A 22,964-nucleotide genomic window follows, 5' to 3' on the forward strand; every position below is an offset into this window, starting at 1 on the left:
GCGGAGAGAACGTTTCCTATGACGCCGTTATCTGAATCTCTGGGTCGAGGAGGAGCAGGAGCAAACGGGTTAGTGAGTGTTGAGGGTGCAAAAGTGTTATGGATGTGTGAGTGAGACATGGTGTGAGGACGGAGATGCGTCGAATTAGGATCTAAGGGAAAAGTAAAAGAGCGTGGCGTAAAGAGCGCGAGTAATTGGTGTGAGTAGTAAAAACACTGATCGCAGAGAAAGAGATGAGGATGAAAGATGGAGATAGAAGTGCACAGGGAGTATCCTCACGACGCGATGGCCAAAGCACCCCGGCAAACAAACAAGACATCCCCCTAAGGCCATCCTTCCACTTCTTTTAGCCGCGGTCCGAGCGTCAGTCAGGTTCTGATGTTTCGCATGCGGATGCTAAGCCGCCAGAGGAAATACAAGGGATTGTTGACATATTAGGAGTCCGGACCCGTATAGAAAGGGGAAGTGGCGTTGGCCTGTAGCAGACTGTCATTGCTGTGAACAAGAAGCCATGAAACGTTGCAGACAGTCGCTTTTTGTTCTCCGCCCTACGTCTATACAGCTTTGCACCGAGTCGCGATATGTAACCTATGTTTCCACATGGCTGTATACATTCATGTCAGCTCAAATCGTACCGTAACCATCATCACCTACCATTGATTATGCGTTCCTCGCCAGCCATAATGAGTACATCGTATCACCATGCGACATTCGTCCGTCACTTCATCCTTCGCTTCACCTCCGACGCGTTTGTCCCAATGCCAATTACGTAATTTTCTCCACAGCTATGACGTGTTTGGGTTGTGGTTCCTGAAGCGCTAGACTGGGCTGAAATGAGTGTTGGCTTCAAGAATCAAGAGGCTGAAGCTGCCCATTGCTGCGACACCGTTGCCAGCTGCGAGTATGTATAATTGCATGTATATGATTCATGAGGAATATTGAACAAGGATCCAAAGGAATCGCATAGATGCAGGACATATATCCAACGAGAGACACTTTTGCAGAGCCGGTGAAAAAACCACAGGAAACGCGAAAGAAAAAATCACATCTTTTTTTGGGCTCACTGTTTCCACTAGGCTCTTTTTAGGTTCTGGGCCCTGCCATCATTCTCTTCATGGATATGCATGAAGGTTGCGTGGCAAGTCACGTCTCAGATCACATGTAAGGTATATGGCATATGTACATAGTATGCTCCACTAAGCTGCACCAGAAGAGAATTGCGGCGAGACGAGGAGCAAATAGGAATATTGCCCAGAATGCGCTGTGTAAAAAATAGCTTTCCACTCTTGGCTCATCGCGTTCCGCATGGAATGTAGTGCGCAGCCGCAAGAAATTATCCGAGCCCCATTCCACTTTCATTCTCTACATCGCCTCTCGTCTTCCCTTCTATATCCATTCTCCTTCTTTCCTTCCTTCCTTCCTTCCTTCCCTCCCTCCTATCTCTTGCATACCGTATTTCACGCCGGCTGCTATCTTCCCTTTTACCCACGTCGACTCATCCGCCACCCACCCAGCGACCACCCACCGCCAGCCACATCGCGGCCGCACGCATCAAAAGTCAATGCAGTACGGCAGCCAATCGCCCACTCTAGGCCGTGAACCCCTGCTCGCGTCCGCCCAGAATCCTGGCATGTCCCAGCGTCTCTCTGAATCATCCTTTACTTCATACGATAACCAGTCTAGCATGTCTCACCGTGTCGGCGCAAATTCTCCCACTGGCGCGTCCTATGCGAGTTTCTCTTCTGGCAACAGATTTGGTCCCACAGCGCATCTCAACCCTGGCCCCGTTGCTGGTGTCAGCGAGGCAGGTGCGTTGCCTGCGGGCTCATATGCCCAGGGGCCGATAGATGACGATGATGATATGGACGACCATCTGCATACCTTTACCGCCGCTGAGAAAAAGGATCTTAGCACGCCGTTTAATATCAGTTCCTGGCGAGGATGGGCCAACGCATTGACTTTGGCTGTTTTGGCAGGCGGCGGTGTAATGCTTTTCGCGGGTTACCCTATCATATCGTTCTACTACGGCGATAATAGCTCTAGCGGGTCTAACACATCCGGGTACAACCTCGGTGGTATCAATGCCAGTGGACAATACCCTTCTATCACTGGCTTGCCCAGTCTGATCGACCCAGATACACCTGAGTACCTGTACACAAGAACTGGGTTCGATGGGAATGAGTGGACATTGGTATTTTCGGACGAGTTTGAAAAAGATGGAAGAACATTCTTTGAGGGTGATGATCCATTCTGGACAGGTGTTAATTTCAATTATTGGCCAACTGGGTGAGTTTGTCCATCATCATTAAGTTCAGATCAATTTCAGTATTAACCTAACACTTTCCAGTGACCTGGAATGGTACGATCCTTCTGCCATCACTACGGCCGATGGAAACCTACTCATTACCATCACTCAAGAACCCATCAACGATCTCAACTTCAAGTCTGGTATGCTCCAGTCTTGGAACAAGTTTTGTTTCAACAAAAATGCCTATATTGAATTCTCTGCTTCTTTGCCTGGCACGAGCGGTATTGGTGGTTTCTGGCCTGGTGTCTGGACTATGGGTAACTTGGGACGACCCGGGTATGGTGCTTCTACTGAAGGAATGTGGCCGTGAGTATCCTGCAGGTTCTTCTTCTGATTGTGACTGACCCTTGCAGATACACTTACAACTCTTGTGACGTCGGTATTCTTGCGAACCAAACTTGGCTCAATGGTACAGGCCCTGAAGCCGCACTCACCAGTGGTTCCAACGGCGGTCAGCTCTCTCAACTTCCCGGTATGCGTACCCCGTCATGTACGTGTGAGGGCGAAGACCATCCTGGTCCAGCCGTTACCGTCGGTCGATCGGCTCCTGAAATCGATATCATTGAAGCGCAGATCATCATTTCCGAAAACCGAGGGGAAGTCTCCCAGTCATTCCAAACCGCGCCCTTTGACGACTCCTACCAATGGGACAACACTTCATCAAGTCACTACAAGCAGTACGACACTGACTTGACATACTGGAACACATACCTCGGTGGTACATACCAACAATCTGTCTCTTCTCTTACCCGTGTACCCAGAGATATCTATTACAGCCAGCCCGGAGGTGGTGGCGAATTTGCCATGTTTGGTATGGAATACGATTCTGCTCCCGGTCATAAGGAGGATGGATACGTAACTTGGTACAGCGACAACAAAACCAGTTGGACCATGTATGCGGACGCCCTTGCTGCGAATGAAAAGGCCGGTATTGGAAGACGAACCATTCCCGAAGAACCTATGACCCTGATCGTCAACCTTGGTCTTTCTTTCAACTTCCAACCTGTCGACTTCGATCATCTCACTTTCCCCAACTACCTTCGCATTGATTACTTCCGTGTGTATCAACAATCGGACAGTATCTCTATCGGATGTGACCCCGATGGTGAGTATCCTTTACATTTAAGGAACTTTTTATCACCAGAAACTGACGGCATGCTGTAGACTACCCCACTGCAGATTATATCTCCAAACACGCCGAGGTATACTCCAATGCGAATTTGACGACTTGGGCTCAGGCAGGTACGTATACGCACCCCCTCTTCTTTATGCTATGGCTTGTACTAATATATCTTTAAAAAGGTAACACCTTCCCAAAGAATGAGTTGACCGGGTGTTAAACAGATGAGGGGTTCGAGTATGGATATGAACGCGAGCACGAGGAAGTTGAGGTGCTAGAGAGAGAAGGCAGTGGAGGAATAGAGAAGGACGAGGAAGTATTTGACGACATCTACGCATATATTCGAAATGCCTACGACCCGGAGGAAACCCAAGCAATCAATCAGTTCCCCCAATCAACTCGAGAGAGTCAATCAAACACCGGACATTTCACATGCCTTCTTATTATCTACTTTTTACCTTGCTTAGACGCTATATTTTTGACTTTTTTCTCTAGGAGTGAACGTTTTCCCTCCTCATTGTCCATGTGGATTGAAATGCGACGGTGTCGCGCGGTGATTATCACGAAAATCTTAGCTTTGACAGTTGATTTTTTTATCGCTGTCTTTTCCATCTCCCTTTTTTATTTCAAGTGAACTTAGGATACCCCTGCATATCTAGAGAAAGTATACCCGAATGCATTTTTGCTTTGACGATTAGTGCTATCTCATTGACAATTGTGGTGTTTTGTGCAAGGAACGCGGCAAGTCAATTGACTCATGCGCCATGAAAACAGATGCTTTTTTTTGAAGGTGTGCCAATGTATAGAGCGCGGAAGGACTGTCGGCACATACTGATGAGATGACTTATTTTCCATTTAGAGATAAGCATGACTGAAGACGGGTCCTCAAACTGAAATTTTGCTTCAGATTCTCGGCGTGTTTTGACAGGGGGTGAGCAACATCTCCAGAGACATGGCCGATGAAAATTTGGAGCGAGAGAAGAAGATCCGTCTCCATCCTTCTTACAATTTTATTAGTATGATCAAGCGCCACATTAATAAAAAGGGACATGCATTTGGACCAGCCACGCATCATTCGTTAAGTCTCTTCCTTTACAACCCCAATTGAATATTGCTCGACTCTTCATTTATTGATACTGCTTCTTGTGCTCCTTTCGCGAACTGCTACTCCTCGTACTGTTTGAGATCTTCATACTAATACAAAGTTGCATGATAAGTCTTCAATCATTAATTCTACAAATAATTGTCTAATACATCAACCAAATGATGCTTTTTTATTTTTTCTCTAATTCTGTCTAGTGATATCCCTCACGATACCCTTCCCAACCTTCATCAAACCCTCTCTAGCCTCCCAAGCTGGGTAGACACCAACCATACCCAGACCCACAAACAACCAAATAAGAGAAATGCAGACCCAGGCAGTAAAACCCTTGACGGGGTAGACGTGTGATGTGAAGAATAAGGGAAGAGGGATGACCTTTTTTCGTGTACGTCAGCTTTAGTCACTGACGTGCCAGAAAAGAGAAATGGTGACTCACAAAGATAAGAATGACGACTAATGAAAGAGCAGCAATGGCAGCAAACCTGAAAGCTTTTTGTAACTCTTCGTTTTCCTTAGTCATATCTGTAGGTTGCGCCTCAACAGTGGTGTGGGTAGTGTTCCTCATAGGCTCCGCACCACCCTGGAACCCTTCACCCTCACCGTCGAGCTTCTCCTTTTCATCGTCATACGCAAGAGGAGGCGCGGTGTTTTCGGTAAGAGTGAAATCCTCCTTGTTGTTGATGGATCGGGTAATATCCCAGTCAAAGTTGGCAGGATGGATATAAGACCAAGCGACAGTGATAATACCACCGACACCGATAGACAGGAGGTTACCCGTAAGCATCTCGTAATCGCCGAAAGTAGTAGTAACGTTGATGACACCGTCGTTAAGAGTAGAAGTGATACCCAACCAACCGGCAACACCGGCGCAGAAGCCCAAGACGGCTCCAACACAAGCACCGGTACCATTGCACTTCCTCCAGGTGATACAGAGGGCAATAGGGACAACAGCGCTTCCGATGATACAACCCATCAGTTCGTAGAGGTAACCCATGCTAACACCAATGTAGTTGAAGGCAGTAGCGATCGCACCCATGAACAAGGCGTAGCTGAAGATACAGACGTGGGATACCCAGAGGATTTGCTTCTCAGAGGGGTTGGGACGGATGTAGGTGCCAAAGATGTCATAAGTGAGGATGGAGGAGACTGCAATCTGCTCAGCGGAACAGGCAGAGGTGACGGCAAGGAAAAGGAGGATAAGCATAGCGGTGGCACCAGACTGGCCCATGAGTGCACTCGCAGCTGGACATGATTAATCAGCTGGAAGCTCTAAAGCTATTGGAAGAAAGCGACATACCCTTAACAGCGGGCAAACCGGCAGAGACTTCATCGGGAGTTAAAGTGATGATGGGGGTAGATGTGCCGTGGGCCAAGGCTACAGCAGAAAGCCCCAAAGAAGTGGCAATACCCAAGGGGATACCGAACCAAGCGACTAGGGATACGTCAGTATGATCGGCTTGAGTCTTGTAAGAAATATACTCACTACCACCCCACAAGAAGGCCTTGACGGAAGTCTTGGGATCGGAAGCGATGGCTCGTTGCCAGTAAGCCTGGTCATTAAAGACAGTACCAAAGTTACCTACATCATGTTAGTGGCAGTCCTTCAATCAAAGGTATGTGCCCGATGCCTTCACTTACCGACGATGTTAAGGACACCAAAGATGAGACCACTTTTGGACCTCATGGTCAAGTAAGAGCCCTGGGCATTACCAGAGATAGGATTGGCCTCGGCGGCATAATTGAGCAACTCCCACATCTTGGATGGAGAGCCGATGATGGGTGAGGTGGCATAGGCGACGAGAGCGAAGGAGATCAATATGCAATAGAGGACGAGGGTATGGGAATAGTCGGCGATCAAAGTGGCTCGCATACCACCGGTGAGGACGTAAATGGAGACACCGAGAGGAATGAGGAAACAAGCCGCAACAGTGTTCATGCCGGTAAGGTCGGTAACAGTAGCGGAACCCCCCAAAATCAGCATAGCTAAAAACAAAAGCAACAGTCAGTGGAAGTTCGACTCGCAAGGAGATGGAATTGACGTGCTGGAAACGATGATGTTGGTCGCAAGGGCAAAGAACAAAAAGACAAGGTGAGCAGCTCGGCCCCATCGAGCCTTGATGATTTCAAGATAGGTATGGCAGAAAGGAGCGTGTTGCTTAAGCTTGCTGGAGATCATGGCAAAGAGAAGGACTTGGATGGCAGCACCGGAAGCATACCACCAAGGTCCGCTGATGCCAAACTTGTATCTGCTCAAAGTAAGCACCAAAGTACTACTGCCGGAAACTACTTGTACACTTACGCAGTAGCACTAGACTGTAAAAGGGTAGCCGCCCATGTCCAAGCACTGACGATGCCAGCGGCGATCAAACCGGGAGGAACGCTTCGGCTAGCAGAATTGAACTCTTCAGCGGAAGAAGTTTTGTGAGACGTGTATCGTGTCTGGAGTTTTGCGATGCTATTGAATTGTCAGTAATTTTTACTTCCCATGGTTGAATGAAAAGTCTTACCCGACCATCAGCAAACTGAAGAACAGACCCATTCCAATCTAATGGCACGTGTTGTCAGTAAAAGTAGGGTACTATGGTATGAAGCGCAAGTGATACTCACAACGACACCATAACCGGCCCCTTGAGGCAACACTGTTGACGACATGGTCCTTCTCTCCTTGGTTTAGTTAGTTGAGGCAAAGTTCTAGTGGAATTGAAAGGTTATAGGGAGAAGTGGGGGCGATACATCGGCTTCCACCTTACGCTATATACTACTTAGCAACGATTTACCTTCATCCGCCCACCGAAAGCGGTATTAACAAAGATACCAGGATAGCTGTGGTAGCCAACCAATTTCCCTTCTCTTATCTCTTTAGCGTTGCAATTGCTTCATGCTTTTCCCCCAGAGATGGCAAGCCAAAAACTCGGAGATAATAAAAGGAGAATGCTTGAATGTGATTTGTCGATCCTGCAGCATCAACTGATAAGCATCATGTCATTTTCTCTTACGATATCCGGCTTTCGTATTTGAGTGCCGTTGCCTGGAACCCCTATCAGTGCATAGCAAACTCTGTGCCGGAATTGTAATAACACAAATCTGATCTCACAGTGCCTCTCGGTGGAGGAAATTGGAATGAGAAGAAAAAAAATCATAGAAGCATATATTTAGAGTCATAGTATAATAGAGGCATCATGAAGAGCTCCGTCGTTGATGACACCTGGCTTTGACAATGTCTCAAACTTCATATTTGCAGACCTTTCAACTGCAGAAAATGGTGACAAATTTCCGGTCCTTCAACTCTAAGATTTCAGGCGTACCAGCGAGAGGCTGGCCGCAGGCCGTATAACTAACAGCATTGAGAGCTGGCGCTCAGTGTCGAAGGATTCTCTCAATATCCCAACCCTGAAACACCTCTCTGTCGTGCTCTCTGCCTCTTATCCGGCCTCTGTGTATCTGCCAACCAGGAGCCCATCACACCTAAACTCAAGCAAGTAGTAGTCTAGTCTACTAATAGTATATATGCCTTCATTCTCTAGCTGTCACTTTGTTCTATGGTGGCGTATCTTTCCGTCTACATATCCATGCTCTTGGTGGTTCATTATGGTATCCTTCTCTACTTTATTAGACTCGATTATGATTCGCTCAGGCGGCAAGATGTAGTCGCTTTGTCGCCATCACACTTAATTTCTGACACTGACGTCGGTTATTAGATAAAGGCCTAGCTCATTTCTATTGGTTCCCGTAATCATTTTAACCGTGCCTGATCGCTAGCGCGTTCCCTTTATCTTTCACTTTTCGCAGCTTATCTTTCACTTTTCGCAGCTTATCTTTCTACTGGCCGTTCGACTTTTAAACGAACACCGATTGCTTTCATTTCTTTGTAAGCTGCACTCCCCCGTATCCTTCCGTTGAAAAATGGAGAATGGAAAGTGGAAGGCTGAAAAAGGAGCACAAAAGTGGTAATGAAGGGGAGATGTGGAAGTAGCATAGTGAAGGAAACAGGAAGGGAGAGTTGAGGAAACAAATGAGACCAACAAATGCCAAGTATGCAGGTATGGGAAAATGTGATAGTAGATAGGGGGGAAAAATGAGAACTTGAAGGCTTTTGATAAGCAAAAAGGATAAGAATGAAGATTTTTAACGCGTACATGCAAGTGCACGCAATGGCTTATTTAGCAAATAAAGATCACAAGAGTTCTACAACTCGTTATGTAACTAGAAACACAGACGTCAACGACAACATTTTCTGACGTACAACCTGCTAATCCTCAAAATATTATTACTCTACCCCAACTTTTCCTTTAGTAGCACTGTTCAGACGTCCATCACACACACGCCGCCGTATTTCAATCGCATTAAAACAGCTTGGCCATGATCTTATCCTTGACGGTCGCTGGCGGCGAATCGTCCTTCTTTTGTTGATAGTACTGGTTGAGAGCATCAAAGAAGTCAAGGTCACTATGAAGATCCACATCTTTACTCTTATGGAAAGGCGTTCGTTCGTATATTTTGAAAAACAATCCGATCGCCCCAGCCAAAGCAATCTACAAGTACAGCCAATGTAGTCAGTACAGGTACAAGCAACATGCTCCTAACGTGGGGTATACTCACGATACCATAGTTGAAAATAAATGTGGCAACATTCCAATTCCCTTTCAAAAACACTGAATATCCTTGGAGCCAAATGAAGAGGCAAGCCCAGCACAGTGCCCAGTATCCCGCAAAAGGCTGGAATTTGGAGTAGACCGGAAGAAATTCTTTTCGATCAATGTTCTGAACTTTCATGGCGCTGTAGAAGCGGACATAGGTGAATGCCATGACACACCAATTGCTATAGCCATGATTAGCATCACAGTGATCTAGGACTGACAGGAGCGATCCGAGGCGACGTACAGCATAGTAGCAGCCGTGCAAAAGTTTAAGATCCAATTGAGAACCTTCGCACTAGTGGATCCTAGAGCGAGGTAGGCCAAACAAGAGAAAAGCATCACCACAATGACTGCTAGGTAAGGCACACCCCTAGACATCTATTAGCCCTCCTTTCAACAGATAAAGACGACGCACGAGGAGAATAACTCACTTTTTATTGAGTCGACGAAGTACAGCAGGAGCCTTACCATCTAGCGCCAAAGCGTGCAAGCTTCGAGAGGCGTTAAAGGTGTAGGCGTTACCACCGGAGACGATACATGTTAGCAGGGCGGCCGTGACGATGGAGGGCAAGACGGGTATTTTAAGTCGGTTCATGGAAATCACACTACAGATCCTTTATGTCAATCATGAATGTGACAATGCTGAGCGATTTAGACAGAATGGAGGGCGTACTAAGGTGATCCACCAGCATAAGTGCCGTCACCTGCCACAAGTCTATGCAAAAAGTCAGCTCAAGTCGTAATAGCTCCATTAATGGCCATGCACTTACGTCGGATCATTATAAGGCACAAGAATACCCACACAAAGAGCACCCCCAATAAAAAAAACAACCAATCGAGCCATGATCGTCTTGAAAGCTCTAGGTACCGTCTTCCGAGGGTCGGTCGCTTCACCAGCAATCATCGAAATATACTCGGGCCCGCCTATACAGAAGCCAGCAGTATTGACAGCATTGATGAATGATTCGAGGCGTGTGGAAGGGGAGTCACCAGCCCAAGGACCAGGGTCTTTCCAGTATCTAAAGCCGAAACGGCTTTTGAGCAAAAAGATTAGCGGAAGTGGACAAGGTGAACGGGTTTGGGTGCGTTGCTTGGGTGTATTGCTTACTCTTTCAAGGGGTTTCCGCCAACCATGGTGATTAATGTGTACAAGATCAGGCCTATAGCGAGTAGAACCTTACCAAGAGCAAGCCAGACTGATATCCAATCAGTATACGTCCAGGAAGGCAACAATCAACCAGTGAATCATAAGTACTCACATTCAGCTTCGCCGAATAGGTCCGCACGATATACGTTGATTGCCAGATAGAGAAGGAGAGAGACCGATATGAGGATGGCGGGTGACTCGGAGTAGCCCCAGTAGGATACGAGCGTGTTTACTACTGTAGCTTCGAAGATGACGAATGATGTTTGAGCAAACTGCATTGATCTTTTGTCAGCAATATATACCATGGAAAAATTGGAGAGACTTACAAAGTGGTTGTAGCCGACCATGGTGCCCAAAGCCGGGTCAACCATCCGGCCAGCAAGACGAATGAAAGATCCGTCGAGTGGAAATAAGGAGACAATTTCCAGTTCTACGGCACGTCTGTGAGCATGCCTTCTGACTCCAAATACCTCTAATGCTTACGACATTGAGCAATAGAGTAAACAACTGTGGCCCAAAAGATAAAGCCTGTCAATTCGTCATTAGCGTCACTAGAGTCCAACCATCTGCCGAGGACTGACTCACCTATCAACAGAGCAACAGGTCCCGCAGTGACACCTGAGCCGATAGCCACAAATAAAGCGGCACCGATAGCTCCTGCTATGGATGAAAGTTGGATCTGTCGAGCATTGAGTTTCCGATGATTGACTGAGTCAAGCACCCTAGCTCTCATGATATCTCCTTCTCCCGTCTCATTGATATGGATCTCTGTCTGGTCGACAGACCCCGCCACCTTCGGATCATAGTCCTCCATCTCATAGGCTTTCGGAGAGTCTGACCCCATCTTCTCTCAGCTGTTATGTATGTCAAGAGCGTGATAGGAAGGGGTTAATCAAGAAGCGTGGATGATGCGACAGTCTCCGATTTTGCTTGTATATTATAGTCGACACCAATAACTGTTGTTTGTAACTCCTTCAAGGCGATTGGAGACATTGCGGACCGGGAAGTCCTATATAACAGCGCTGGCTTTGTAGTTGATTATCCTGGAGTTGGACAAGCCGGACTCATAAGAGTGAGAGTGTTGAATTCGATCTGTACCCCTTCAAAAATGGACACCGGATGTATATATTCACAGCGTTGGAATGAAGTCCGGAAGAGGGAGAACCGAGAGCGAATCGGCAATACTACCGGCTGAGTGATTGGAGGTGATAAGTGTACTAGAAAGATAGGTATTGCTTCTAGAAGTTTGCATTTCGATCGATGATTGTTAAGTTGTCGGCTCCTTGGTTGTCGGTCTTCCATTGGACTCGTGGCTTGTCTACTTGTGTCGGGCCCGAGGAAAATTGAAGAGCATGAACTGCGAATTGGGAAAGGTGGTGCGAAAATTACCACTCTGGGAAATTTTGCGACTTGAACGGAGCCCATTTCTCGTATCTGGATTCCTCTATTTAGTATCAGCTGATAGCGTTCCGTTTTGTCGATATTTCGATTCGTCCAGCAAAACAGGGCAACAATTGGGTCAAATGTAAGTGACTGCCGTCCAGAATAAGTTTGAATTCCAGACTGAAGGGCACGCACATCAGCAAAAAGAGGGCGAAAGGCGAACAAGCGTTCAATTTCGTATCGTCGAAGGAATGAACGGTATCTATATCGGCTCTGCCTTCAGTAGTCATCAACGGTATACCATTGCCAACTGACGTATATTCCTTGGCCTCAAAAAGAATTTGAACTCCTAGGTTAGTAACATGATGAACAATTGTTCTCCACCGGATGTAGTGGACTCTAATTCTAGAGTGTAGCATACTTTTAGACGTTATACATATAGTCGATGTACATCAAGAAGTGGATATGCAAACAAGCCTCCTCTTATTATCTAGCTCACCTGCACAGCTTTCAGACACTGCAGTTCATCATACTTTACACAATGACCAAGCCAGCATCTCTCACTTACCTCGAAGCCTCTACCCCTCTGGAAGAAATTTACAAAGTCATCGAGCGCGATGGCGGTGTCATAATTCGCAACTTCCTCTCATCCGAGCTCCTTCAAGAAGCCATGAGCTCCATCGAACCCCATTTTGCTGTACGAGGCAACTACGAATCCAAGTCGACTCACCAGGAGCTGGGTGAAGACTTTTTCCCTTCTGGCTCTCTTCGAATTTATGGTTTGCTTGGTAAAATTCCCCAGGTTATCACCAAGATTGTACGCCTTCCAACTTGGCAGGGCGTTATGGCACGGTTCCTCAAGTGAGTTTGTCTCTTGTTCAAATGAACTACTACTGAGACTTGTAATTTGTTTTAGCGACGAGTATTCTTCATACACTGGTGAAAAATTGATTCCTCAAAAGAGCGGCTATATGCTTGCTTCGACAGCTGCCCTTCGACTTGTTCCAGGGGCCCAGAAACAGCCACTTCATCGGGTAGGTGCTCTTCTGTCCGTTTTCATGCCATCAAGTTTCAGCATTTGACTTCAAAACAGGACCAGATCGCCTATCAAATTCGACCCGATCCTACCAATCCCCTTTTCACACCCATGGTCGGCTGCCTCATCGCCGGGTCCAAGTGTACTAAGAAAAACGGCGCCACTGCTGTCATCCCTGGCTCTCACCTCTGGGGTCCTGACCGTGCCCCCCAGGTCGAGGAATGTACTTATGCTGAAATGGAGGCTGGGGACGCTCTCTTCACCCTTGGGTCTTGTTATCACGGGGCAGGCGAGAACCAATGCGAGAAGTCTGATCCAGATGCTCTGAGGACCCTTTTCGCTGTCTTTGGCCAGAGAGATTATTTCAGGCAAGATCAAGAAGAGATTCTCTCCACACCGCTCGAGCTTGCTAGGACCTTCCCTGAAGATATTCTGAGGATTGCTGGCTACTGTAAGTACTTCGTAAGCCTCGTGAAGGGATTGGACCTGAATTCGCACAGATAAGGCTGTCGGAGGTGTTGGTTACGTCGAAGACCACCAGGATCCTGTCGAGTTCCTCAAGGCTGGATCAAGCCTCGGCCAATTTGCTCCCGTCCCCAGCAAGAGCTATGTTTGAAAACAGTTGGGGTTTTAATAGTATCCTGTACGAGGAGTACTGGTACTGTTTTATTTTGATGCGATTATGTGTATATAACGTATGCGCAAGGCGTCAGTCACGTGAGGTGAACGCGCGTTAATAAACTAAATAAAATAATCTCTCGTTCGTTCGTTGCCTTCTGATCATCGTTTCTCTTCTTGCTCCACCCTTTCAACCAGCTATCGCAAGAAACATGCCAAGAATAAACTACAGAGCACGTATCGTCGAAGTGCTGTCCGTCTCCCCGGAACATGATGCAGGAGAGCATATTAATCCGAGCGAGAATCATGGCATGCGAAGTCTCATTTGTAGGGAGAAGAGAGGATATGGAATCGTTGGATGAGCCGGCTGTCACAAGAGAAAAGAAGCACGGTCTTGATGGAGCGACGCGGATAGGGCTGAAAAGGGAGAAGAACGGAAGCAATGGCCACTACTGATGCGCATGAACAAAGATGCGATGATCGCAAAGTAACAATTATTCATATATGTGATTATCTATTTGTACACAATCAGTATGTTAATCTATATTATTCACAATGCAGTAGTAACCCAAAAGGCGCAAAAAAAATTGTAAATAGTCCATTTCTATCCTTTACTTTTCCCTTTCCTCCAGCCTTCTCAACCTCTCTTTCAACTCTTCCATCTCCCTTCTATCCTCCCTCGCTTTCCTCTCTATTTCATATCGTACCATCTCCCTCAAGCTGTCTGCACTCTGCTGCAAACTCGTTAATAACCTCTCTGCCGCGCCGGCCGTATTTCTAAACTCTTGGACCGCCACACCTTGCTCCGCATGCAGGTTCGACACACGCGAGACAAGGTCTGACAAGTGATGCTGGAGAGTCGTAGAGGACGAGAGGGAGTCGTAAAGCGCGTTGAACGGGTGGAGGAAGGCTTCGCGTGAGGGAATTGATAGAGGTTGGAGTGGGGAGGAAGGTGGGCTGCCGGTATGGGAATGGGTATGGGTGTGGGTGTGGGTATGGGAATGAGGTTGGGTGCTTGGTCTAGTCAGAGGAGGTGGTGGTGGGGAAAGTGGTCCATCGAAACGGGGCGGGAAAGCTCCCGGCACAGTAAAGTTTCTCCCACTGCCCATCGGGGGACCACCTCGACTTTCAGTCCGCCAGTAATACCCTTGCTGCTGCTGTCGCGCAAACTCGTGCCCATCACTTCGCTCCCTCTCCCCTCCCCCTGGCGCACCAGCATCAGCACCAGTCCGTGAGTGCGATATCGGTGCCGTCCTGGGATCGGAGAGGTAATGGAACGAGGAAGAGAATGAAGGAAGAACCTTCGGTGGAAGAGCAGTCTGTGAGCCAGAAGGTGGTTCAAAGTTTGCTTGTTGTGTAATCAATCGTTGGTCTAGGGGTGCGCTCTATGGAGTTGTGAGTTATCAATAACTAACAGTAAACAGCTATCAAAGTTTTAAACTCACCTTGGAAGCAGGAACGACATCTTTATCGCTAACCCCTGTCATAATACTCATCTTCTCCACTTTATCCTTGATCTTCTCCCTTCTTCTCCCTACGCCACCGCTTGTAGGGAGGACAGCGCCCGACAAAGACGGGGCTTCAGACGGTTTCCAAGCCTTGTACGTCGAGGGTTCCCTCGAAGATTCTTTTGGTGTACCGGGTGGTACGGCCGAACTGCCAGCGGCTTCGCGCCGTCGAGCTGCAATAAGGGCTTGCTGCTGCTCCTTGATAGATAATGTATCGCGGACCTACTTTACGAATCAATTCCAAAATCCAAAATGAGAAGAAAGGAAAGGAAATATGAATTACCGTTTTGAGCTGTTCGCCATCGATCGTTTTAAAATCAAAACCCATCACCACCGGGCTCGGTACAGCCCCATAAATGTCATACCCCTCTTCCCTTCTTGCCTCTCTACTCGCCGCAAAGCCCACTGGTGGATTCGCAGCTGCGTTTGCAGATGAGGCCGGATGCCCAACTTTTTTGTTACTCGTCTGACTCTGACTGCTCTCACCTGTACTCGGTCCCGAACCGGAGCCAGAACCGGGCTCCTTGTTTGGAGAAGTGGTTTGGGGCACGGCAAGAGGCAAAGGTTTGGACTTCGTCAATCTCCGGCGCTTATCCTTGTGTTCTCCATCATCCGCTTCTTGTCTGGTCGAGTGACAGTCAAGTATGTCCGCGTGGGATTGTCGACCACCATGATCATGGTGACGAACGTTGGGGTTAGGTATGGAAGGGAGAGAAGGGGGAAGGGTGTAAACGGTCGGTAAGGAGGTGGAGATGGATACGCGACGAGAGTGCGGGACGGTAGGCGGTGGGGTGAGGTAAGTGGTTGTATTGATAGGTGTCATAGGAGTATGAATGCGAGCCAGTTTGTGTTTTCGGTTTTCGGGGGTGGAAACGGAAGCCATAAAGATGGTCGACAGGAGAAGAGAAGAGAAAAGTTTTGTCAGCCAAAAGGGTTACCAATCAATGACAGAAGAGAGGTCCGGCCTAGAAGATAAAAATGAAGGGAAAAGGTCGCAACGAGAAGTCTCTCTTATACAAGAACAAAACCTCGACAACCGAGAAATCATATCGTCCTTTCGAGCTCAGTGACATCGCCTGCCCCGTTGCCCTCGCCCGTGGAAATGTAATTTCGATGAAACAGGCTTCGTCATACCGATCAATGGACCGAGCCAGGGGGCAAGGTGGTGTGATGTGAGAAAGGAGAGGAGGTGCAGCGGGGAGATGGGGGTGTCAGAAGGTAAGAAGGCGTTAATCCGACCTTTTGATCGGGCTAGTAAATGTCTCACTTGCTGCCCCGCGTTCTGAAGGATATCTGCTTTGCAACGCTTGCGAAGGGTTCGTGGAATGCCAGCTACTTATCGACTGGCCGCTTCTGGTGTCAAGAAGCATGAGAGATCATAAAGGCACTACTCATTGCGGTTGATGAGACACTTTGAAAGGAGGACGAACCGCAAACGCACAAAAAAACAGGAGTTTACTACCGTTCTGACGCCAAAAGTCAACCCACAGGCATGGCGGCATCTCGTAAAAGACCGTTTTTAACAGCTGACATCGCTTCCAATCTTCATTTAAAGAAGCTGAGAGGAGTGTATTAAAAACCGAAACATGAAAGGACGATCCATCCCTTCGCACGTAATCGTGCAAACACACTCTCTCACCAGTTAAAAATGAAATAAAACTCACACATCCTTTCTTCGCCTGCTCTTCCCTCTCGAGCTGTTTGCAGTCACAGGCGTTGGCAGTTGCTGCTGGTCATGTACCGATACAGCCTCAGCTGTTTCTCGGTCACGGTCACCATCCGCGTCTGGCGAGCCCGTCGCCCCCTTGGGGAGGTCTCTCATGCTTGAAGTCCTTTTGAGGTTGATCGGTGGTAAAGGAGGACCGAGTGGTTGACCGAAAGAGTATGTTTGGCGAATACGGGGATGGGGAGGGCGATAGAATGAGTGCGGGTGCGAGAAAGGGTAAGTGTGGGTGTCAGGCGGCGATAGCATGAGGATAAACGGCAGATTGGGGATACGAGATGACATGGATGGTGTATCAGCGATTGCGGTGGACATGGCGTTGCAATTTAACAATAGCGAGATAGGAGCGGAATATATAAAGCAGAGCCGTGATGTTAGTGTGCCATAGACGTACACACAATATAAATCAGGTTTTGTGTGTGATCGTTGTCGAGACGATGAGGAGAGAATGTGAGCAGAGTGACCGTGCGATGGGAATATAGAAAGATAAAAGCACAATAGATCAGCACATGCTTAGTAGAGAACAATAGACATACGGGTGTACGGTGGACCCTGTGACGGGCGGGAAGCGTGAGTTATCTGTGGCCATTGTTCTTTCGGGAGATGAGAATTGGCCGTGACTTGCGAGAACAATAAGGAATTCAGTTAAGAGAACAATAAAGAACGACGAGGTCGAACCCAAGTAACGCGAGGGGATGTGGACGTTTATTGTTTTGACAAACGAACCCTGAGTTTGTGTCTTGCGTGACACCCTTCATTTCTCACGGGCCAGAAGATACGCGCTCGTGCATATTGTACACACACTTCTGTGCCCATGTTTCCGTGTAATACGATATACATGCACAGCCGGTATTTATAACACTCGAAAGACGAGCCTTAGACCTCGGATCTGTGCGTGCCTCGGCCATTTCCCGATAAACACAAAAAGCACTTTAAGTTACGACAGCAGGAACGACTCGAGTGGGACGCGGGGACTCATATATTCTTATATACGTGCCTCAATATATATTCATACAGTATCTCAGTAACGACAATGGGCTTGGTCTCTGCTCAGCTCACCGGCCCGTTGAATCTTACGAGGACCATTACTCCAGCGACACATCCAAGTATCTGTTGTGAATCATCACGGACACCTATACCCTAATAAATGGCTGGTTCTATAATAAACTACCGTTCGATTAAAAATAGCTTCCGCGGGTTAGAAATCAGAAGGGTCGGCGGTAATTAACATGGCCCTCTACTTCTGAGTCAGCCGACATGCATGATGACTCATCTTCGTCTACACCACATTAAAATTGTGACTCATTCTATAGCATTTATCAACCATATCACTTATACCTATCGCGTATCTATACACTCAGCCACAACATACTCATCAGCATGTCATCAACCAGCCAGACCACAAATGCACGTCTGTCCCGTCTCCCTCGTAAACCACCTCGCCCATTCATCTCTGCCCACCACCGTCCTCCTACTCGAAATCATACCTCGACCGACAACATATTCCGTGTCCTCCTCATCTCCAGTGGGAGCGTCGCCAGTATTAAAATACCCAATATTGTGGAAGAACTCGTTAAAGTGACTTTATTTTCCTTTTTTTCTCTGATCATATCTGGTTCGAGTTTGATTGTCGATCGGTTTTACTGATCTGATATGGTGACAGGTGGGCAACATTGATATCCAAATCATAGCCACCAAAGCTTCAACACATTTCTACTCACAAGAAGACGTAGACAAATCTGTACAATCAGCATTAAATTTGTCGGACGAGGAAATGCAAGACGACGTAGGAGTGAGAATATGGACAGACGAAGACGAGTGGTCGGTAAGTCGCCCACACAACTTGACTCAATCTGTGATGTGAAGTTGGGCTTACGAATCGAGAGATGTAGGACTGGAAGAAAGTCGGAGACCCGATCCTACACATTGAAGTAAGCTCATGAAGCCATTCGCTGGGTTTTGGGGTTCATGTATCTAACACGGCCGTAATCACGTAGTTACGACGCTGGGCGGACATCGTCGTGGTAGCCCCATGTTCAGCCGACTTACTCGCCAAGATTTCGTGTGGATTATGTGATACCCTTGCCGTAAGTTATTGCCTTTGCCCGCCTTCCCCCTTCCCAGCCCCAGCTAAGCTAGCAATCTCACCCCCCCCCCCCCCCCCAAAAGTCATCTTTTCTCCGCGCCCTATCATCATCCACACCCGTAGTCATCTGCCCAGCAATGAACACTCACATGTATCAACACCGCTTGACCGCCAAACACCTTGCTGTCGTGCAAGATGAATTAGGATACCTTGTTTCTGGACCACAAGGGGCAGGAAGGCTTGCTTGTGGTGATGATGGTGAGACATCCTTTTCCTTGTCACTCCCCCCATTACCTTCCTTTCCTTGCTAGCCACCCAACCACCCAGTTATTTCCAACACAGAAGCCACGCTGATCTCCATACCCCAATAACCCCAGGCCCAGGCAAAATGACAGACTGGCACGATATCGTCTCTCTTATCCAAGGATTCGCCACAATGCACCAAACCCAAGTCTCCCTCGCCTCATTAACCTTTCCTTCTTTATCTATGCCTTACCCTTCTGCATCTGCGTCTCCAAGTGATACTTTTATAGATACTCCTTCCCCTCCCCCTGCATCTGCAGACACGTCCACCTACAACTTCCCACATCGCTTCCCCTGCGGAGCAAGCTCAGATCTTCCACAACAGAGGGAAAAGGAAAAGGGAATTGGGGAACATCCTACAATGGTTGTGCCCTTACCAGACCCGCATCCATTATCGACAGAAGCAGCGCTCAACGGTGAAAAGATGCCAGCATCGGTATATGCCAAAAATGTGGATTGGGAAAAGTTGGCCAATGATGGTGGGTTGTGGCATCGAAAATGGTGGCTTGGTGTCTGATTTGAGGCGTCTGATCATGTGCCCAGTCTAAAAGGGATGACTAGAGGTTGATGATAAATTGACGCTGATTTTTGGTGTGCTTATTGTATTTTTTGATAGAGATATATATTCAGGGTTATTACATGTCCATCGTAAGCTATAAGGTGAATACCCTATGAATACGATTATATAGTCCGTTATGTCATAGTTCGCTATAAACAGCTATCAGAAATACTTGTATACCAAACGAACAATGCTGAAGCGTAATGTCGAATCCTTATACCCATATCCACCAACCATAATCACGTCTTACACACCGCATTACACAATCCCTCCATCACTTCCCCAACCCCCTTTATGCTCAAGGTTCTGCTAACCCACCTTCGCCTGATTCATCTTCGATTTGATTCCCACCAGCATAAAGCAAATAGCAGTAAGGCAGCCCAACAGAAAGGCAAACGCCATCATCCATCGATTCGCTCTGACCAGCGGATGAGGATGAGCTCCGGGCAGCCAAGCTGTCATTTTCTTTCGCGCTAGAGAATTTTTCCAGAATCTTGCAGTGTTTCTCCCGCCATTAGGATATTCGGTGCGCATGCTGGCACAACGGTCCAAAAGCCAGGCGGGGTTTGATACAAAACTGGGCCTTCCAGTTGGTGTCGGAGGCGCCAATTTTGACGATGCAGGGTCGTTCACTGAGAGATGATAAAGATAGTGAGAGGGGAGCACAGGGTGTCCCGGACCGGCAGGGACACATGTCAAGTTGGACCCAGATAAGGTAACGGGGTATGGAGTAGGTCGATGCCCGTAAGTAGGGTTCCAGTGACGAGTGAAATTGGTGGGAGATAGATTGACTAGGGTGGGAGTAGGAGAAGGAGTGGCCGACATATCTTTGGACGTAAAGGAGTGGACAGGCACCGGCAAAATACTGGATTCCAACGTGCCGCTTTCCGAGACGGGCATGGGTGGTTGGGGGGGTTCGTACAGGCCAAGAAGATTCGGGCTTGAGATTGAGTTCCGAGTGATGGCGGTGGGAGGGCTAGACATAAAAAGGTTTGGCATCGACGTAAACGGTCGGTATTGAGCCGGAAAGGACGCCGTCACATTGGCAGCACTGGTTGTCAAGTTAATCCGGGGTGTCCATAAATCCAATTCAGGTTCGTCAGATGGGCCCAATCGAGTCGCTTGGAAATCAATGCTCTCATTGTTGTGACTGTTGCGATTGTTTCGGGGGACATCATCCGTATGAGGACCATTTAAATCGCTTTGCTGGGAACTCGGGTCGTCATCAAGCTCCAAAGCCGCTCTTCCAACCAGCTGATTTTCCGTCTCTTTATCAACTCCCGATATGAACCATCCGCCCACAACCCAAGCCAAAGGCATGACAAACCCCATCACAAGACATACCGACAACCATCGCTCCTTAGTCCTCTTGTGTGGCCTCCCATTCTCCACATCGCTATTCGAGTTGGCGGAGGGTCGGATATCAGCACTCGAAGAGTCATCGTCATCGTGAGGTACGTTATCGCCTTCAAGCAAGAAAGGATGTCGCTGTGCGTACCTCACAGCTAGACTACGTCCGTCAAAATTTCTGCGGATAGCGCTCTGGTGGTGAGACGGAGGAACAATGGCAGCTGAGGCGGTATGATGGTTACTTGCGTAGAAGCTAGACATAGGAGAGAAATTTCCGGGGTTGAAAGCTTGGATAGACGAATGGCAGGGAGGGTTAAAAGGTTCCGCCATGTTAACGTTGGTGTTGGCGCCATCTGAAGTTAGCTTGGTAGCTAGTTGAGTCGTAATCTCATGGATCATCGCGGACCTCTTTTGACTTGTTAACGCAGCGTAATAGACGTCATCGTCACTAGTAGTTGGATATGACTGATGGTCTGTCACCGTTTCATCGCCTTTAAGAATTTCATTCATCTTTAGTGGCTGTTTTCGGGACCACTGAAAATAGTCAAATTGATAGGCTGGAGTAGCAAACAAGACCGTCTTGTTATTCGAGCAAGTGTCACTTTCGGTCGTATAACACTCATTTCCTTCGGTGTTTTCGTTGGTTGGCGGAGCGGCTTCCTGGTTGAACTCGATTCCAGTATACATAGATGACTTGAGACAGCTTCTTCTTGCGAGAATAGAAGAATTGTATGACCGGTTTGAGCAGATTTTGGAACGATGTTTATTCCTTTTCGCCTTCTCCTTATGGGAATCCAGCTCCTTGCTTCGGTCAGAGTTATTGGCCTCGGTGTCGAACGAGTTGTGGGACTCTCGAGTCACTCCGGATTCTTGGTACTGCTGTTCAATCATAGCGTCCAAAGATTGGATTGACTCATTTACCAACCCAGAACCCAAGCCTCCAGGCAATGCATCCCTGGCCGGGATATTTTCTTCAGAAAACTCGTCGTCAGATGAGAATACACACGCATTTAGAATGGAGGTGAGTGTCGTTTCAGAGCATGAATCAGGAAGAGGAGCTACAAAAGGCATATCATTGTTAATGGGCGAATAACTTGGCACCACTTGGCGAGGAAATAAGGCAGAATCAGTTAACTGAATCATTTCCAATTGATTCTGAGGAGCAACAGTCAATAAAGATGGGGTAGAGGAATTGATGGCCGAAGAAAAGCTGGCCGCCTGATTATAATTGGCATATTTCGGTTTTTACAAGGATGCCAGACTTACATTCAAGGGATTACTTGGGCTAACGCTGGTAACGCCACCATTCTTTCCTTCCTCATAGACGGATGATACAGGCTTCCTCTTAACATTTGCTATGTACTTTTTCTTCCTTCCAATATTTGAGGGCACCAAAGTTTCAATTTCCAAAGTGGCAAAACCGGCTTCCTGTGTTGTAATGAAGTCAATAATTGAACTGTTGAGGTCATACGATTGAGAAAATGATCGAACTTGAAGGTTATTTCGCTTTTCCTGCCAATCTCTCGCGCGAAAGGTGGGTTGCGATGGAATATTCTCCTTATCCTCTGAAGACGCTGAATTAAAATGACCAGTAGCTTGAGGGGGTGATGGCACAGGAGCGCTATATCCATTCGATCCTAATGGCTGGAGATAGCCAGCAAATGATGGACTCATGAGAATAGTCGAAGACACTTTAAAGGACTGTGAGCGGCCAATCGTTCACGACGAAGAACAAGCAACTTACGGACTATGAAATCGAAGACCCAGTGTTTATATTATAATGATAATTATCAATAGAAAATACAGCCCTGATTCCTGTTATCCTGGTTCTTTTTTATTGTGAATAGGATGACTCACTTGGTAAAGCAAGATTCGAGGTCTTAATTAAAGTGATCGTATGTCATTCAGAGTTGAGGCGGCCGAAACAGCCTTTTCCTCAATTTGATAATGCAGGGTAAAGAGCGACTGGGAGTCAGAGATAATATGATAGAGTATGTTTGTGTTCAATTGATGAAGACATGCAAATGAAGCATACGACTAAAAAGGTGCAAGAGCTGCTGAGGTTCGTTCGATGATTAGATCGA

At 47.5% G+C, this 22,964-nt stretch overlaps 8 protein-coding genes across 8 annotated transcripts in view; 3 read left to right on the plus strand and 5 right to left on the minus strand.

The window, feature by feature from the left end:
- Window positions 1-119, minus strand: part of CNBD5700 (hypothetical protein) — a gene marked incomplete at both ends in the record, with an annotated part of 975 nt that extends 856 nt beyond the window's left edge. The window contains one exon of the mRNA XM_770523.1: window positions 1-119. This exon is cut by the window's left edge and continues 856 nt beyond it. Coding sequence (XP_775616.1) covers window positions 1-119 — 119 coding nt within the window.
- A 1,442-nt stretch (window positions 120-1,561) lies between these two features.
- On the plus strand, window positions 1,562-3,648 carry CNBD5710 (hypothetical protein; the record flags this gene model as incomplete). The annotated part of the gene is made up of 5 exons (XM_770524.1): window positions 1,562-2,286; window positions 2,348-2,614; window positions 2,662-3,413; window positions 3,473-3,550; window positions 3,611-3,648. The coding sequence occupies 5 exons, from the start codon at window positions 1,562-1,564 to the stop codon at window positions 3,646-3,648; spliced, it is 1,860 nt and encodes a 619-aa protein (XP_775617.1).
- Window positions 3,649-4,713: 1,065 nt separating this feature from the next.
- On the minus strand, window positions 4,714-7,182 carry CNBD5720 (hypothetical protein; the record flags this gene model as incomplete). The annotated part of the gene is made up of 9 exons (XM_770525.1): window positions 4,714-4,905; window positions 4,967-5,772; window positions 5,828-5,962; window positions 6,014-6,109; window positions 6,169-6,513; window positions 6,574-6,776; window positions 6,830-6,985; window positions 7,038-7,075; window positions 7,138-7,182. The coding sequence occupies 9 exons, from the start codon at window positions 7,180-7,182 to the stop codon at window positions 4,714-4,716; spliced, it is 2,016 nt and encodes a 671-aa protein (XP_775618.1).
- Window positions 7,183-8,873: 1,691 nt separating this feature from the next.
- CNBD5730 (hypothetical protein) lies at window positions 8,874-11,158 on the minus strand (the record flags this gene model as incomplete). Its single annotated transcript, XM_770526.1, has 11 exons — window positions 8,874-9,062; window positions 9,130-9,349; window positions 9,412-9,537; window positions 9,599-9,772; window positions 9,841-9,882; window positions 9,938-10,201; window positions 10,276-10,363; window positions 10,427-10,586; window positions 10,641-10,744; window positions 10,798-10,842; window positions 10,900-11,158. 11 exons carry the CDS (start codon window positions 11,156-11,158, stop codon window positions 8,874-8,876), a joined length of 1,671 nt encoding a protein of 556 aa, XP_775619.1.
- Window positions 11,159-12,238: 1,080 nt separating this feature from the next.
- Window positions 12,239-13,349, plus strand: CNBD5740 (hypothetical protein; the record flags this gene model as incomplete). The annotated part of the gene is made up of 4 exons (XM_770527.1): window positions 12,239-12,558; window positions 12,614-12,731; window positions 12,791-13,184; window positions 13,234-13,349. The coding sequence occupies 4 exons, from the start codon at window positions 12,239-12,241 to the stop codon at window positions 13,347-13,349; spliced, it is 948 nt and encodes a 315-aa protein (XP_775620.1).
- Window positions 13,350-13,962: 613 nt separating this feature from the next.
- CNBD5750 (hypothetical protein) lies at window positions 13,963-15,682 on the minus strand (the record flags this gene model as incomplete). Its single annotated transcript, XM_770528.1, has 3 exons — window positions 13,963-14,736; window positions 14,797-15,081; window positions 15,143-15,682. 3 exons carry the CDS (start codon window positions 15,680-15,682, stop codon window positions 13,963-13,965), a joined length of 1,599 nt encoding a protein of 532 aa, XP_775621.1.
- Window positions 15,683-17,962: 2,280 nt separating this feature from the next.
- On the plus strand, window positions 17,963-19,488 carry CNBD5760 (hypothetical protein; the record flags this gene model as incomplete). The annotated part of the gene is made up of 6 exons (XM_770529.1): window positions 17,963-18,160; window positions 18,246-18,407; window positions 18,475-18,513; window positions 18,580-18,669; window positions 18,752-18,926; window positions 19,046-19,488. 6 exons carry the CDS (start codon window positions 17,963-17,965, stop codon window positions 19,486-19,488), a joined length of 1,107 nt encoding a protein of 368 aa, XP_775622.1.
- A 351-nt stretch (window positions 19,489-19,839) lies between these two features.
- Window positions 19,840-22,554, minus strand: CNBD5770 (hypothetical protein; the record flags this gene model as incomplete). The annotated part of the gene is made up of 3 exons (XM_770530.1): window positions 19,840-22,098; window positions 22,147-22,308; window positions 22,372-22,554. 3 exons carry the CDS (start codon window positions 22,552-22,554, stop codon window positions 19,840-19,842), a joined length of 2,604 nt encoding a protein of 867 aa, XP_775623.1.
- Window positions 22,555-22,964: the final 410 nt, after the last annotated feature.

The sequence above is a fragment of the Cryptococcus neoformans genome, chromosome 4 (assembly GCF_000149385.1).
Source record: "Cryptococcus neoformans var. neoformans B-3501A chromosome 4, whole genome shotgun sequence".
Lineage (NCBI taxonomy): Eukaryota > Fungi > Basidiomycota > Tremellomycetes > Tremellales > Cryptococcaceae > Cryptococcus > Cryptococcus deneoformans.